The sequence below is a fragment of the Sinocyclocheilus rhinocerous genome, unplaced genomic scaffold, assembly GCF_001515625.1.
Source record: "Sinocyclocheilus rhinocerous isolate Xijiao unplaced genomic scaffold, SAMN03320098_v1.1 scaffold764, whole genome shotgun sequence".
Taxonomy (NCBI): Eukaryota; Metazoa; Chordata; class Actinopteri; order Cypriniformes; family Cyprinidae; genus Sinocyclocheilus; species Sinocyclocheilus rhinocerous.
The window spans coordinates 146,287-165,340 of NW_015627902.1; the positions used below are offsets into that span (position 1 = coordinate 146,287).

General features: G+C 36.1%; 1 protein-coding gene across 1 annotated transcript in view; it reads right to left on the reverse strand.

Annotated features, from left to right (window-relative positions):
* Positions 1-12,035: 12,035 nt before the first annotated feature.
* Positions 12,036-19,054, reverse strand: part of LOC107737029 (transforming growth factor beta-2) — a 39,034-nt gene continuing 32,015 nt past the window's right edge. Inside the window, exons 4-7 of the mRNA XM_016548429.1 lie at positions 17,816-17,926; positions 16,140-16,308; positions 13,453-13,606; positions 12,036-13,293 (exon numbers count right to left, since the gene is read on the reverse strand). Coding sequence (XP_016403915.1) covers positions 13,135-13,293; positions 13,453-13,606; positions 16,140-16,308; positions 17,816-17,926 — 593 coding nt within the window. The 3' untranslated portion in view covers positions 12,036-13,134. The remainder of the gene's footprint in view (positions 13,294-13,452; positions 13,607-16,139; positions 16,309-17,815; positions 17,927-19,054) is intronic.

Genomic DNA, 19,054 nt, shown 5'->3' on the forward strand with positions numbered 1-19,054 from the left:
AAGTAGGACGTAAGTACATCTTTATCTGTAATTTCATAATTAATTATATTATCTTCAAAATATTGTATGGTTAAAGTGTTACTGCTGGATGTACTGACAGGCATTTATAATAAACTAAAATATACTTTAATGTAATTTCTATTGTAACTTGTATGTGTTTAAATTAGTGCTGTCAAATGATTAATCGCGATTAATCGCATCCAAAATAAAAGTTTGTGTTCACATAGTATATGGGTGTCAAGTGTGTGTATTTATATATACATAAATATACACAGTACACACATATATTATGTAAATAAAAACTTTTATTTAGGATGCGATTAATCGCGATTAATCTCGATTAATCGTTTGACAGCGCTAATTTAAATGTATTTGTAATTACAATTAAGTTGCAAATATATTAACTGTAATATATACGGGATAACTCTGAATATATGAGATTGAGAGGCAGTTTGAGCTGAATGGAAGCTTTCTCACACACAGAGCTTCATTCTAGTGAGGTGAGGAAACACACCGGTCACTTATGTGCTGAATAAGCTTCACCAGCACAGCCATGAGGAATGTCTCACCTGCTACGCTCCAAATAAACCTGCTCATTACTCGTTAGAGGTAAGACTTAAGCTAGCAATCCGGTTTAGAAGCCTTTTGTTTTTGAGCCAATCACCTGAGCTTCAAATGCCATGTGACTGATCACTCTACACAGTATAACTCCACGCACAACCATAATGCCATATAACACCAAATAATGTCTTTATATAGAAGACCTAAGAACATTTACAAGTAGTTCATCACTTTTGAGTTCACAAAGGTGATTACTTGTGTGTTTGTATAGGTAACCAGGAAATTAGAGTATTGCTAACTCAAATTGACAAGTTGAACTAGTTCAACCAACTTAAAGGGGCAGTTCACCCAAAAATTTAAATTCTGTCATCATCATAGATATTTTGAAGAGCGTTGGTAACCAAACAGCTGATGGTAGCCATTGACTTCCATACAGAAATATGGAGTAAATGTGAAAAAGAACTGAACTTAATTTTATTGAAAGTGCACTTCAAATCTTATTATTATTTTTTTTAATGTAGTTAATATATTAATCAAAGGCTTAAAACTTAAAGAGCAAAGACTTTCTGTAGTGTACTTTTTTGATAGTTTTTTAACACTTTTAAAAAGTGCAACTTTGTCACATTGAACACACTGAGCTTCTCTTCTCTTCACCTCCAATGGGAGGCCGGGTTACTTCCAGGCACTGCTGGGTTTTAATTGTTATTTTATACTGTGGTGGGTCATATTTTATATGTAAAGCTGGAACGCTCCACAGGGATCCGAAACTTCCCCTCACTCAGCGGCAGGCAAGCTTTCTCACAGCAGCAGAGACAGATTGATTTCCCACACTGAAACAAATGTAACGCTCCTCCTGATGTAGAGTATGTGAGAGATCAACACTGTACAGTCTCACAATGATGATTACACTTTCAGAAGCAATAGCAACAGTTTTAGTGATTTTCTAAACCAGACTGCATTTGCATGTAATATGGAGATAGATTACCTTGTGAAAAACAAGTGCGCTATATTTTATTGATTGTGCACTTGTAGTGTACTTCAAATCTTAAAAGTATATTTTTAAAAACTTGCAGATAATATTATATGATATGATAAATAAAAGGCTACTTAAGTGGATCATACATTCATGACTGTTTCTTAACACACTTAAGTACACTTTTAAAAGGTGTGCTTTGTAATAATATCAGTTTTAATGTACTTTTTAGTACTTTTAAAATAATTATGTTTCATTAACCTTTTGTTGTGCTTTAATAATAACAGACTTATTTTGATGTGTTGACTCATATACTAAAGAAAAGTATATTTTAGTTTACCATGAATGCTTGTCAGTACATTCAGCAGTAACACTTTAACCATATTTGAAAGACAAAAGAATTGATTATAAAACAACATGTAAAGAAGCACTTAAGTCCTAATTTAAATAATATATTTAAGTGTATATTTAAGTCTATTTGAAGAATATGAAATGCGAACATTACATTCAGTTCGCACTTAAGTATATTCGTTTAAAACTATTTGATTTCCATGATACTCTTTTTAAAAGTATGCTAAAGTGTTTTTTGTTTTTTTTGCCACAAGGCTTCATATGGCCGGCCACTCAAGTGTCCAATTTCTGCATTTAGTATTGTCTTGAAGGGATACTTCATCTGAATGACAAACCTACAGACGGTTTTTCCCCTTTATTGTGACACTGCCATCTCTCTCAATAAGAAATATCTGCTATAAATATACTGACGCCAAGGGCATGGGAAATTTGTTATCATGAAATGATATGCTGGTATAATTGTGTCATCATGACATGATATTTTGGGTCATGACTTTCATTGATTGATGCCTTGGGTGTGAGAATGGGTTCGCTTTTTTGACCGGATGTCAGTGGAGGATAGGTTTTAATACGCTAAATTCAGTATGTTGAGGAAACAGCTGATCACTTTATGAATTGACAGTCTGTCTGCTAATCTTCAACATGGCTTTTCATTAGACAAAGTTTCCTCAAAGAACCTTCCAGTGAACACTAACAGCTCTTAAAAGGACTATTCTTGGTGTGAATTTTTTTTCCACTGTAAAGAACATTTGGTGCAGTCGTAAGGTTCCAAGTTCATTGAAAGTTCTTTATGGAACCATCAATAGTTGACTGTCCTAAAATAGAAAGCCATTCGGTGATTTAGAATCAGGTTTAATAAATGTATGTTCAAATCTAAGCTTTTAAAACTTTTGTAGCTTGTAAATTGGCCAGTGAGTGAAAAAGTTAATTTCAAACTCTGATCATACACTCTCAGGGGTAAAAATACACAACAAGTTTGTGCATTTTAGTACCTTCAATGTACACTGGAAAAACGAACAAGTCATCATATATGTGACCCTGGACCACAAAACCAGTCTTAGGTGTCAATTTTTCAAAATTGAGATTTATACACCATCTCAAAGCTGAATAAATAAGCTTTCCATTGATGTATGGTTTGTTAGGATAGGACAATATTTGGCCGAGATACAATTATTTGGAAATCTGGAATCTGAGGGTGCAAAAAAAAATAATCTAAATATTGAGAAAATCATCTTTAAAGTTGTCCAAATGAAGTTCTTAGCAATGCATATTACTAATCAAAAATTAAGTTTTGATATATTTACGGTAGGAAATTTACAAAATATCTTCATGGAACATGATCTTTACTTAATATCCTAATTATTTTTGGCATAAAAGAAAAATCTATCATTTTGACCCATACAATGTTTTTTTGGCTATTGCTACAAATATACCCCAGCGACTTAAGACTGCTTTTGTGCTCCAGGGTCACATATTTTACCGTGGAAACAAATGTAAATTGACGTTCCTATAACTCTCTGTGACACTTGGTGGTTTTTCATTCAAATAACTTTGTTCCTCCTTAGTTTTGTTCTAATCTGTTATGTGCATTGGGGACTTATGTTACATCTAATCTTGGTAAATTAATGATTATTGCATTATTTTAGTGTTGTGTGTTACCATGTTTATATGCTTAGTATTTGTGTGAATGACACTGAACACCATTTATATATTACTATTTATTCAAGGCTTGTGGAAAAGCAGCTTGTGATGAGCTTTGATTCATCATGTGACTTTCTCCTCACCACCTGTTTTTGGTGCTTGTCAGTGTATTACAAAGATACAAAACAGATATTAGGCTAGTACTTACGAAGCCCCTAAAGGGGCATGGTGATGGAAAAAAATTCGGGGTGGGTGGAAAAACATTTTTCAATATTTTTGCGTTGTCGCAAAACTTTTGCGTTCTATCGAGAAACTTTTCATTCCCTCACAAAGCTTTTGTGTCCCCTCGCAAAGATATTTGCATTCTCTCGCAAAACCAGTTGAGTTGGACTCAAGTACAACTAAATACAGTCAGTGCTTAGTTCAAGGCATGATTTTGGGACATTCTAAAATGCTTAATGTGGCTTAATGTACTAAAACAGTGACACTGGAGGCCAAATTCGGTATTAATAAATACTATTAATACTAATAACAATTTTAATATTAATAACCTTATTAATAGTATTACTATTAATGAAGCAGAATAGCCATGAACGCAATGCGCTAATACACGTTAAGATTTTTCTCCCCCATAAAAAACCGTTATAGAAAACGCTTAAGGTAGGCTAATGGACGAAGACGGTAATATAAAAAGACCAAATCTGGTACACAGTTTAATAATAAAATATATTACGCACAGGAAGGCATATGAGCCCAGAATATGAACGTTTTCTCCCCCATAGAAAAATATTATAAACACTTAACGTGGCATAATGGATTAACGTTACCGCGTTGCTTGCCTGTACATAGTAGGCCTAAATATTTTAAATAAAATATAAAATTTGGGCTTTTTATATCACTGTCTTTTTTATATTAAGCCACGTTAAGCACGGTTTTCTATAGGGAAGAAAATGCTTATCATGCAATTCAGCTCATATTCTGGGTTCATCTGCTTGCATATGTACACAGAATATATTTTTTATAATTTCTGTAGCATATTTGGTCTTTTTATCATCGTCTTCATAAGCCGCATTTTCGTCATGGGAGGAAAACGCTTAATGTGCAATTTAGTGTGTTCTGTTCACATTCTGGGCTTCTCTGCTTTCCTGTATGTAGTATATACTGTGTTTATTAATAACTGTATACCGAATTCGGCCTTTTTACTGTCTTAGTCCATTAATTAAGTGTTTTCTTTCTATGGGCGATAAAATGCTTAAAGTGCAATTTAGCGGGTTATGCTCATATTCTGGGCAATTTTGCTTGTCTGTATTTCTGTCAGGACCACTATCGTCAAATATGATTGACAATTAGCATACAGTTTAGAATGACGGTATGGTTCTGTTCTGGGCAAGAACTCCCTGTGCATCCATGCAGCCTAGCATGGATGAGAGCAGGGAGAGCAGCGATAACCCCCCAGGGTAAACAGAACAGAACCAACATAAATGTATTGCAGATATTGTTAAAGTTCAATCATTTTATGTACACATTTTAGAATTAAAGAACTGATTCAAAGGAGAATCAGAAGGCTGAATCCTGACTGACAGAGGAGGAGCTGGGGATGGAGGAGGGTAATTAGCTATCGAGCAATGCACCCTCCCCCCCAGGGTAAACAGAACAGAACCAACATAAATGTATTGCAGATATCGTTAAAGTTCAATAATTTTATGTACACATTTTAGAATTAGTCTGATTCAAAGGATAATCAGAAGGCTGAATCCTGACTGACAAAGGAGGAGCTGGGGATGGAGGAGGGTAATTAGCTATTGAACAATGCGAAAACTGCTGATAATACTGAGGGACCTTATATATGAATGCTTAGATATGTGTCGTATTCCCATAGGTAGATGGGGATCAGCTGAGAGTCAGCTGATGCAAGCTTGACTAACGTGACCTGCCAGAACTAACGCTACGCTTGATTTATTAATAAGGTGTGTAGGCCTACTAAATTTGTTTTAGAATGTCCCAAAATCATGCCTTGAACTAGCACTGACTGTATTTCTTTATACTTAAGTCCAAGTTCAAAATAAAACTCTATGAAATGCTACATTGTGAATGTACGGAGCTGTATGAGCCACTACAAGCAGTAAAGTAAACAGGAAGTGTTTGTCCGAACTCAACTGGTTTTGGCGAGGCAACGCAAATATCTTTGCGAGAGAACAGAAAAGTTTTGTGAGACAACTCAAAAAATCTGAAAATATTTTCCACCCACTCCGATTTTTTCCACTCACCCTGATTTTTTTTCCACCACCATGTCCCTTTAGGGGCTCCGTAAGTACTTCAGTAGGTTGGTGTATGAATATTATATATCAATGAAGTTTTTGCTTTAAATGTAAGCTACATCTAAAATGATGCTGCCAAAAATGTTTTCCTGTAAAGCACTGTTCTGTAAAGTACTGTTAGTAATTGTACTGACAACCACTTTCTGCTGTTTTTTTTACCGTAAATTTCATGGATTTTTACAGTGTATATATTAGTACCTAAAATGGACATATTAATAACTTTTCAAAGGGTACTGTCCAAGTGCCCATACACTTTTTTTCTGAGAGTGTATAAAAAAAAAACCCCACAGATGTCCACAGATCTCTCTATCATGACATCTCCAAGACGCCTGTCAGACTCAAGGGAAGGGCGGCTGGAGGAACACTTTGTACTGGGATTCGGTGAGATACTTCAGTCGGGCTGCCTTCGTGCTGCTTTTCAGTGCAACACAAAGAGTTACTAATCCGCAGCTCAAAGGAGCGAGCTTTCCTGTGTAATTACAGATGCAATACAAGCCTCTGTCTACAGGGCAATTACTGCTGACGCACACGAGACAGGCCAAGAGCGCTGGAGACAGATGTCAACACGGCATCAAAGGAATTCTTCGCATTTCCATACAAACACTGGGGAGAAGAGGAACGTTGCTTTCCTCTTACTTTTTTTTCTGCATGAATGGACACACAAACAGCCTTTGACAAGTAGTCTCAAAATTCCTCTGTGTGCTAATGGGGTCCCTGCATGGTTTCATGCTGACATCACCGCTGAAAATGCTTCTCGCTAATTTCATATTGTTGTGAGCAGCCAGCTGCGGCTGAATCCCCGAATCCCCAAATCATTCCGATCCCAAGAGACCGAAGACCCTTTCACCTCAAACCTCTCCTGCTGGATTACCAGAGCTTTGTGTGTGTGTGTGTGTGTGTGTGTGTGTGTGCACAAGAACACTTGACGGAATGAAAGCAGAGAGCAAGTAGTCGGTGAGAGAGAAACTGAGACAAATGGAAGAGATAAAAGAGAAGTGTTTTTTTTTCTATTAATGAGTGTGAGAAAAAAGTAAAATAATGAAACTGCTTCTTTTCAATCCCTCTTAGGCCTCGATATTCCAAGATGATAAAAGCCTGAAATGTTTACTATGTGTAAGCATGTGAACACAAACGTTTCTAGCTATGCAAGCTCAATTTGGTACATTGTTGATTTTTATAATGCGATGCAAGTATGCCATTAGCAACTATACACCCTAAGAAGTACACTTTAGCATACTTTTAAAGCGAGCATCTGCTGACTAGCATTTTATGAATCACCAAGGAGCATAGATGACCTGTGGATGAGTAAATTAAGAGCAAATTTCATTTTTGGGAGAACTATTACTTTAAGTGCACTTCTTTTTCACAAGGGCTGGCATGGCAGTGTGTAGAGAATCCTGTTTTGGCCTTAAGCGTATGTAGCTTGGTCAAACTAAGTTTGCTTCAAAAGAATGGAAAATCTTGGTTTATGCTTCTTTATGCCAGGTTATCTTGAAACATCCAGCTAACTAACCAAGCCACATTTGAAGAAAGAGACCTTGGACTGAAGATGCATGTGAGAGTCCAAAATGAACACAAAGCCACAGCTAGTTGTGCATCAGCTCTGTGTTCGCATTCCCTGCTGGGACGAGTGAAAGTCAGCTTATTAGCATAGAAGATTCATACCATGAGGAATCCAAGTGTCCTTTATTTTTTTAAGCAAGTTCACTGAAGTGTCAAACATGCTCGCAGAATGAAAAACATGCATGTATATATCTTAGAAAATTATGTTGTTTATATATTAAATATATTTATATATAATATAAGTTATATGAAAATAAACATATACATGTAAATGCATGTAAATATTTTCAAAATATATACTGCGTGTGTGTATTTATATATAGATAATAAATACACACATATATTATGTAAACATTTTGAATGTGATTATTAATCGTTTGACAGCACTATATATATATATATATATATACATATATCATATTTGGTAATTTTACAGTTCAGAGGACACACAGTAAATTTCAATATTAACATCTTGCAAACGTATTACCTCGCAAAAATCTAAATAAAGGTTGCTCAATATATTAAAGTTTACTCAGAAGCCAATGTATGACTTTACTTAATTTAAATATACTAAGTAACCTTAACTAGAATTTTATTTTTCTTGAAATATGTATGTTGAGTCAAGTAAAGTTAATGTGCAATTTACACAACTTGGGGTCATGAGGTGTCTCTTTACAAAATAATCTGACTTATTATCGCCACAATTTTTTACCCAGGAACAACTGACTCTTATACTGTGCATGGAAAAACAGTTTGCAAATGAATTTTTACACTTGTGTCCTATGTCAGAGCCGTTTTATTTACGAAAGACTCTGGCAAAGCAAGATGGCATCCGACTGAAAAAGACACAGACCCAGCAGTCAACACCAGTGCTAAGAACTTAGTAAAAAGCAGCAATTCTCACGTAGCCTATATGTGTGACATCATGCGTTTGCAGAGCATTTATCTCTAGAATGTTGAGTTGAGTCTTAATCAATCCCAACCTAATTCCAGATTGACAGTCTCCAGAGCTTTCTGCTGCTCGAGTCTCACTCCTAAATAAGGAACCACAGACTCTGGGCTAATGAGCCTGGCGCAGCTCCAGGGCTAATGGGAGGATATACAGTATCAGAGCATCGTCAGAATAAATGCAAGGGTTTGTACTGTAGTTTATGTCAACTTGCTCACGCTCACTGCGTATGTGAGTTAAATAAACAAATGGAGTAAATGGAGATTAAATGTTTAGGGTTTCATCATAAGGCAGTGTAATATAGTCTGTTTATGTTAAGGAGTCGTTTCCTTTCCAGATTTTGGGAAAATTCACTTAAATACTTGATTTATTCAACCACATGAAATAATGAAATTAATTCAGACCAGTTCAAAGAAAAAAAAAAAAAAAGCTTTAACGATTAATTTTCTTAGACAGGGTGGATTGTTTGGGAAAATATCACATTTATAAACTTTTATGAAGATTTTTTTTGAAGTCTCTGAAATCACCATTGACTTGCTGGTCAAGAAACATTTCTGATTGTTATCAACATTCTTAAAAATAAAGTTGCTTCACAGCGATGCCATAGAAGAACCATTTTTGGTTCCACAAAGAACCTTTCAGTCAAAGATTCTTTAAAGAACCATCTCTTTCTTACCGTTTTATAATCTGAAGAACCTTCTTTCGCCACAAAGAACCTTTTGTGAAACAGAAAGGTTCTTCAGATGTTAAAGGTTCTTTATGGAACCATTTAGACAAAAAAGGTTCTTCTATGGCATCGTGAAGCACTTTTATTTTTAAGAGTGAATGTTGAAAACTGTTGTGCTGCTTCATGTTTTTGTGGAAACTGTAAGACACTGAATATAAATGCTGTTCATTTGAACTCTATTTATCAAAGAATCTTTAAAATCACACTTAAGCAGCAAAAACTAATTTCAGCAATGATAACAATAAGAATAATTATTAATAACTCAGTGCCAATAAAACTGAGCAGCAAATCAGCATATTAGAATGATTTCTGAAGGATCATGTGACACTGAAGAGTAATGATGCTGAAAATTCAACTTTGATCACAGGAATCAATTACATTTTAACAGATATTCACATAGTAAAACAGTTATTTAAAATACTGTTCTTACTGTACTTTTGAACAAATAAATGCAGCCTTATATAAGACTATGTATTCAACTTGTCTGAATCAAAAAAGAATGCAATTTATCAAAAAAACGCTAGCGCACAATCACTTGTCACTTAAATAATTTATTTACCACTAGAGCACCACAACAGTAATGTGTTACAATACATCATAGTGGGTCAACAATATCAACATCATCATCATCATCATAGACAACAATAACAATAAACAGCTCTAGTGTGACAATGCTGGTGTCTCCTTCCGCTTCCTGTGTCTTCAGGAAGTCTACTGGCATTCTTGCCCTAATACAAATAAAATAAGTGTCACCTAAAAATCTTGGACATGAATGGACGTTGCTCTTTTAATCTGATCTGCCACCAGATTCTCTCTAACACTGGTTAAGATAAGGACTAGTTAAAAGGGGAACCTCCACCTGGAAGCCACTCACATCATCAGCTCATGTTATGTGGGTGAAGCTATAACTACGAATAAAAATCAACAAACAAAAGTTACAAATAAAAAATAGTCAGTGCAATTCTTCGTAACAAAGGATCACTTTCTCTGAGAGAAAACAAAATCACAAATTCAGGAAGACTTTTTGAGATGTGTAGAAACATTTCTCCATGATAAGCGGTATGGACGTCAGCGTCCACGGTGGCTGCAGTGCATTCGTCAAGCTGGCCTCTGCACAACACGTTCAAAGGATGAACCGGGGTTACCGTCTCTCACTTACACGTCCATTATACGTCTGTTCACATTCTTCAAATCCTTTCATCAAAATCTCTGACTTTACCAAAGCAACTCACTCTTCTCACATCAATAGCAACATTTACATGCACCCCAACGATCCGTTTAGAATTGGATCGATGGCTCAATCGGACTGAAAAGCCTTCATGTAAACGATTCGACAGAGTTCGATCCAAATAAAATTTAAAGGGGTGCTTTACGTGCTACATTGTTTCCTGTTGATTTGATTATTTCAGGTTTACAAACCTTAAACAATCCAATCAACAGGAACAAATTAAGCACAACTATTTTCTCGGACGGATTCGAAAATACGCAAAAATAAGTACTCATATGCATCAGTGATAGTTTTATGTCATACAAACCTGTGTATGTTTATTTACATGTTCCGTCTTACAAACTGGTCAGTGGAGGAGACTGAATATTTCCTAATATTTGCTAAAAAAAAAATATATATATATATTTTTAGATATGTCCAGTTCTGAATGCGGCGACTGGGAACTGCGCATGCGCTATATTTTTGTTCGGAATTAGTGTAATGCACATGCAAACAAATAAGTTAGTGTAAACAGAGCTTCGAGAATCTGATTCGGACTGGATTCATTCCGATTAGTGCATGTAAACAAACCTATTGCAAATTCAGTCTCTGATGACATCACTTCCTTTCAACACTGTCGAGTTGGTGACATCACAGCTTCACCTGCTCTAATAAGGGACCATGGGGTGAATTCAAGAAGTTGCCAATTTTGCATGCTGTACCCAGCATGTGTTTTACTAACCACCCGTATTCCAGTTTAACCAGGCACAACATGCTCTGGTATAGCTCTGCGCGGTGAGTATCTAAAAGTCACGGTCATTCTTTTCAGAAACGCCTGCTTTTACGCAAATTTGTGGCTGTTTTAATTTGTGAATTGTTTTCAAACCATGCAAACAGTGCAAACACTATTTTAAGGTGGCATAGTTACATGTACTTTACCCTACAATGAGTACATGTTGTTAATTAATATTACTCAGTACATATTTGTGTAATTACAGCGTCACCTTAAAATACAGTAAAGACTGTCCTCTGCCCATCCCTAAAGGAACTAACTTTCAGGCATGTGTTATAGGCACCATTTCTGCCTGGGACTTTTTTTGCAGGTATTGTTGTGATCTTTACATATGATTTGTGTCAAGAATAAGGGGCCGTTTACATGACAACGTTTTCAGCCAAAAACGGGAGACTTTTTATGCGTTTTGCCTGTTCGTTTACACGACAATGGCGTTTTGGGGACTGAAAACGCATATTTTGCAGTATTTAAGTGCAACTTTTTGAAAATGCCACCGTTATAATTTCCGTTGTAAACACCCAATATGGGAATCTTTGAAAATGGTGACGTCATGCGCGTGCGTAGTACGTGTTAGGTATGTAGACATGCGCAGTACGTTTTGATTTTAAAGGCAAGCGCGAACAAACATATACACAACAATGGCGGAGTATATGGTAGTGTTGTTGCTGCTCAAGAGTTTGCTAACGCATCTTCAGCAAAGTGTGGATTTACTTCACCAATATTACAACCAACAGCGGAGACGCATCATATACAACATATAATCGTCACTTCCCTACAGGTGTTGTTTACTAACAAGGTGACAGCGCCAACTACTGGCCTGGCATACGTAATACAGCATTTTTGGCCGTTTTCGCGGATATGTGTAAATGTGAATCGTTTTGAAAACGTTGTCCTGTATACGTGAAACTTTTTAAAAACGCAAGGTAAAAACTTTTCCGTTTTTGACTACATCGTTGTTGTGTAAACGTAGCCTAAGAGCTAACTAGACATACATTTGTAGACAAACATTTTTAAACTTCAGAATAAAGCGTTTAAAGTTCTTCCACATATACGTACATAATCATAAATACTTCTTGCTTTGCAAGCTCAGTTTCACACGCTGTTAAGTTCTGAAACACAACTAAATATCACAAGTACATGTTACATTCTCACGGGAGCTACAGTGGACTAGCATACTTTTCTCTTCCAGGTCAATTTCTGTCATGGCAGAGCAACAGTTTGAAGAGAATCTTTCTGAGCATGTTTATATCCAGCTATCTGCATAATAAAACATTTGGATTAATGGTGCAGATATTTGATGGAAACTCTGTTTGTTTCTGCCACAGTGATACAAAAATGCAATGGTTTTGCTTTGCAGCATTTGCGTGTGCAGTTGCGTATTTGTGTAGAGAATGTTTCTGTTTGCAATGGAACAAAACGTCTTTGGCTGCTTGGAACAACATGACTTATTGGTCTTGGCCTATTTTATACCATGTAAGCTGGCTTAAACTGTCTTTCTGAGGCTTGCATTAACTTTCCGCAATATTTCATTTCTTTCTGTCACCAACCCCTATGCAAAAACGCTTCATTTGCGCCAAACTCGAAGTTCATTTGCGACAACTGTTCGCCAGAAGTTTCCAGCTCTTCACCAGTCTTGGTGTACAATATCATGGGTTTTATATATTACCAAACAAACAATATCCGTATTACTGAGGGAAACAAAATCAACAACACCAACAACAACAAATAAAACAGAAGTGTTGGTTTGAAATGAATGGAACAAGGGATTTTCTCTTCCGCTTGCTTCACATATAGACACATGTAGATCACGTACTTCCAGTGTTTGCCAAACTCACATCCATAGAGTGATGAGCGGGTGATGTGACACATGCCGACAGGGCTGTTTCCAGCACAAGTTCACACATTCAGATGTGTGTTGTGGTTTGTGAGAGTTTGTAGAAATTACTCTGTTGTACCTCGAAACCCTGCGCAGCACGTGTGTGATTGGGTTTTAAATTACTGTGTGTTTGTTTGAGTGAATGCGTGTTCTCGGAAATGGAGCTGATCGGTTCCTAGCTGCACTTGCAGGACTTGACAATCATGTTGGAGAGCTGCTCGATTTTGGGGTTTTTTCCGATGTAGTAAAGGATTGTGAGGGGTTCCAGATCCTGAGACACACAGCAAGGAGATGCGGACGCTTCTGGATTGATGGTGTTATAGAGGCCAAGGATCTGAAATGGGACATGAAATGCACTTATTAAAACCATATGTAATTCATTGCTTGACAACTTTTAAAAAAAGCAGTACCTAGAAGCATTATATCTAGAATTAGATTAACTCCTCCCAAAATGAAAACTAATGATAAATGATAACTGAAGGTTTTGTCTTACGTTGCTGTGTTGGGTGTCTGCGCTCCACAGATACGGACAGGCTCCCGCACAGAAGTTGGCGTTATAACCTTTGGGTTCGTGGATCCACCTCCAGCCCAGATCCTTCTTGAAGTCGATGTAGAGAGAGCGTAAACAGCAGTTGTCCTGCACATTCCTGTGGGATGATGGGAGACAAACACAGCTGATGTATGACACGCAACTTTCTTTGTTGGCACATTTTTGGTACACTTTCAAACTACGGTATATGCACATAAAAATTCATACTCTTATAATTGATAATCAATATGTATTTTGACAATTAAAATTAGAAATAACTGCAGTAGCAAGAAATAACTGCAGTAGCACTATGCAAGTATTCCCATGAGCACACAGATAAAATGGTAACATTTAAATTAACTATTAAAATTCTATTTAACATCACTGAACCAGTCTACAATATATACATTAAGTTATACTGTACCAACAAAACTCTTTTTGTGGGGGTTAAATCAGGTAGAACTAGCTGTTTAAGGTAAGTTGCTACTTTTTACAGTGTAGTTTTACATGTACATACATTTTTCTACCATTAAATCCCTCAGTAAATTTAGCTTAAGCAGAATGTTTTGTTTTACAAATGCAGATGTAGCATATATAGTGATGGTATATGCTAAATGTGCAGAATTCAGAATAGAGTTAGGCTAGAAATGCCTTCAAATTTCATTTCAATTCTTGAACTAGAGAAAAGCAGATGAATTAGATAAAAATCATACAACTGCTCTCTCTCTCTCTCTCTCTCTATACAGCGTTTGATTTTTCGTGAGACGTGAGAGTAAATGATGACAGAATAAAAATTTTTTGGGTGAACTATCCCTTTAATGTTTTTATTATTATTATTATTATTATTATTATTATTATTAATTAAATGATACTCTAAATAAGAAACTAAATCTGCCAGCAGGAGGCGGTAAATGTCTTCATTCGATTCGTTCAAACGGCTGATTCATTCAGGAATGAAGTAAATGGCTCTCTTTATGAATGGACTACTGAATCATTGATTCACACGATTCGTCAAAACGTGTATTCATTCAGAAACTAAACACCGCTGTGTTGCAGGGAGACGCACAACAATTCTGCTATGGCTTTAAAGGTAATATATTCTTTGCAAAAACACATAATATTGTGTTTAAAATATAACACAATATCAACTTCTTATTTACTGAACTGTTGTATAAAAACCTATTTAAACTTGTGATATTCGGGACAAAATCAGCACTCGTGTGATATTGCTCTCTTTCTGCTCGTGTGATATCGCTGATCATGTGATATAAATATGAGACAAAAACACACAGGAGCATTCTTGCCCCAATATCTTGAATTTTAGAGCATAACTGCATTTATGCTCATATTTGTCAACAGTCAACTTTATGAAATGTAAGATGACGTACAGGTCTGGGGGCGGGGCCAGTGCGTAACTGCGTTCAAATATTTTAATCGCGTTATTTTTTCATAACTAATTAATTAAGTTAACGCGTTAAACTGGCAGCCCTAATATATATATATATATATATATATATAATTATGTTTAGTAAGTTACTTTTTTAATCAATTAATGGACTAATAATCACATGTAAATTTTCCGATACTCATGTTTATCATTACATGCTTTTGTGCTTATAGCTTATTATATTATACGATCAAAAGATTACATTTTTGATCTCAATATTTTCTTCTAAAGTAATCTGAACTTAATGTGTATGGTAAAAATAAGATATTTTCTGATGGCTGCTAATTTGTTTACAGTATTGAAATTAGTTAATCAGTTAAGAAAACTGAGTTATACATATCAAAAAATGAAAAGGAATAATTCGTCTAATTTAACTTGCAAAATGTATATTGGATTAATCTAATTTCTCTGTGGCTCATTCATTTCTAATTCATGGCTAAAATAAATTTAAGCATTCATATGCATTTAATATTTTGTACTACACAGATTTTTGAACAGACAAATGCTCTCTAGAATGAAAGTATCCCTCCCTCTAATATAATATATCTTGCATCTGAATAGAATGTAGCAAATCATGGCTCACAGCTGTCTAATTTCTATTAACAAAAAAAAGAAGAAGAAGGGATGAGTCCTTCGAGACGTCCCACCCAAACCTTCTATTCCAACAGGAAATTTGTGTGATTTCTTAAAATCCTGAATTCTGGCCAACACTTCTAATCAGATCAGTCCACTCGATGTCAATGTCGATGTTTTTTTTTACGATTTGGAGACAAATGTCTGCTAGTTTCTCAGCTTGTTAATACTGGATGCTATGATGGAAGCTGATATGTCAGGAAATATAAAATTAACAGCACACTGGTATAATGTGAGTGAAAACGTGATTGCGACAGCAATTGGCTGGACGAGCGAGAATACAGATGACTTTTATTAAAATTCAATCGAGCCACTTTTATTTATATTTTAGCTTTAATCCAACAGTGAAAAGTTTTCCAGTTCATTGATTAAGTCGATTCTGGATTGATAGGTGGTCCGGTCCGCTTTGATACACGGCCCGCCGATTGCATAAATCTGGACTGAAGTCTGGCTGCTTTTAACTAATGACAGATGAGCTCTATAGACCCCAGAAGCACTGTGCTGTGTTAAACATTCCGCTGCGGTTCAGATGCAGACTGTGGGAAAAACTCAGTTTGTGAGGAGGTGGTACCTGGAGCAGAAGGCAGCGTCCAGAGCGCGTTTCTGTCTGTGGCTCTTGTGCTGCGACTCCAGCCGGTATGATGGGAGCAGCATCAGCAGCAGGTGTGGAGACTGACCGCTGTGACGGCGCTTTTTAAACATCTTCAGATCCCCTCCGTGCACAAAGCTGTCATCTATACCTGTGAACCGCGCAGAAACCAGGCAATGCGTTAGACTGTTTGCATCAGCAAGCTACGACATTCCTGTATCTCAAACAGTAGAGCAGTACAGCAAGTGTTGGAGTTTGTTTTACAAGAAACTACTAGTTCAGTCTTTCTACTTCAAAATTTCATGTTTAATTCAATGCATTACTTTTTAATTTCTTTGTAATTATTTGTGAAATTGACTAGCAATTTCTGACTGAAAAGAGTTTCTAAAACAATTGTATTTTATTCAGTGTAGGCTCAATTTACAGGGAATGCATGAACTAATTACTTGTTTACACTGAAAAAAAGTGAAATGACCATGACGTTTATTTAAAGGGCTTTTAAAAAAAATTTAAAAAAATAAATCAAGGTATTAATTTTAAACCTATTTGGTTAAGTTTGTCTAAACTAAAATATTTTTCATTAATATTAAAACAAAATGTAAGGTTTAAATCTAAACCATAAATATAATTTGAGAACTAAATTTGGCTCTAACAATTTAGAGAAATGTTGTTACTTAACTTAGTTCCAAAGTATCTTTTTTTTTTCTCAGTGTACCTTAAATGCAGTGTAAGTCGCTTGGATAAAATTGTATTAATGCAATTAACCATGAGAGGCTGTGTGTTACAGTGATTTTACTATGACAAGTACAGTAGCTTAACTAAAATTGGGGGGAAATCATTATGAATTACCCATAAACATGCTGTCATGCACACAACATATGGAGTATTTCAGGAACATTAGATGATATTAATAATCATAAAGAGGTTCATTAAAACCATTAAATCAATTTTCATTGAACTGTGAACCTGTAACTTTTAGGATTAATTAAATATTGTTTGAAAAAATATTATTATATATTTTATTATTATTATAAATCCTTGTATTGTTATTATTTTCATACTACTACTACTAATAATAATAACATTTTATTATTATTATTATTATTATTATTATAGGATCAGCTTCAACATGTGTCCATCAAACTTCTTCAGTTAAAAGCATTATGTGACTAGAAGCTGGAATCTAGACAAAGGGTGGAGACGTTCAAATATAAGCTAGTTTTCATTTGTTTAACTTTTTTTTTTTTTTTTTTTTTTTTTTTTGGTTACTACATAATTCCCATGCCTCCATTTGTGTTGTTTCATAGTTTTGATGACTTTATTATTATTGTAAAACGTGACAAATAGGCCTCATCTAGAACGAGTAGGTGTGTCCAGACTTTGGCCTGCTCGTGTGCTTTTAAGTGCACTTTGTTTTGAATTGATTGCTGCAATTCATGCCTTAATCAGATCCAATCCTTTCTGAAAAAAAGTAAATATATATATATATAAATCAAATCTGATGGACTCTAGGAAGAAACAAAAACATTGATTTCCATTTTTCTCTTTTCCTTTCAACTCCCAACACACACACACACACAAACACACACACACACACACACACACAGAAACAGCCCTCACTCACAAACGAACAGACTCACACCCCCACCCAAAGCCACCTGCAAAGCGCGCCTCCAGCTCCTCGCTCTTGTTGGGGATGATGTAATTATTTGACGGCACAAATGTGCAGCAGGGACAGTGCAGGCTGATCTTGAATCCATTGTTTCTGTCTGGTGGGAGAAGAAAACAGTGAGAAACACACACATGCACAGCAAGGTCAGATAATCTACAGCAGATAAATGAGCTCATCTCTGGATCTGGCCCCTGATGCAGATCTAGCCCACTCCCATCATCCCTCAGGAGTCACACACAGCGTCACTGCCGTCTCTCAGCTCCAGCATTCATCACAGTCACTCCAGTCATGCTGAAGATCTGCTGCTGCGGCCTGAGCTCTATCGCTCTCCTGCGTAATGTGATGGAGAGCCGCTGGGCTCGTGATGTTATGAGCTCATGTAGGCTGACGATGATCCTACACCTTCATCATTGCTTTTGCTCTGGCCTGTTACTACTGCTATTCTTGTGCACTTTGAAAAGCCATGGTGAAAACTCACTCAACGCTGCATGCACGAAGGATTCGAGCTGAGAATACAGAAATGGCTAAATCCATTACATTTACAGTACTGCGCAGATGCTTCACAACAACTTTTGTTTTAAGATGGTTATTTATATATTTTGCTTTAGTGTGTCATTCGGAAATATTGATTGTAGGTTTTAGGTTTCCAAATACACTTTGAATGAATATACTTTGTCAAGTTTCCTAAGTGAATATAATTAAATGTGAATTGAATGTAATATTTTTGGACTTAATTGCAGCTAAATGATAAAAGTATTATCGTTTCTGTTGATTAAGTCAGTCTCTTTGTATTAAGTTAACTTATTGGTTACTTACCTTTAAAGGGGTCATCGGATGCTTTTATGCACTTAAGTTGTTTGAACTGAAATGTTTGAACTGAAATTGTGTGCACACAATCACCCTATAATGATAAAAATCTACCCAGTGCTTTTTTTTTTAAATCTCGTTAAATCATTTCCCCTTTCTCAAATCAAGCTGTTCTCAGATTCTTGGCTGTGTGATGTCACACAGACCCAGGCCCCTCCCACGATTGTTGATTGACACTAGCGTTTTACCTTAGACCCGCCCTGAGTGAGCTGCCATCAGTCCGCCATTGTTTCACCGCCGGAGCAGGTGTAGACAAGAATGGCTCCCAATCGATTGAGGTAGCATAGCAGTCGTCATTTACTCCCGACATCTGAGACGCAGTGGATTACCTTTGTTTTTGAAGGGAATGTGCCCCCCG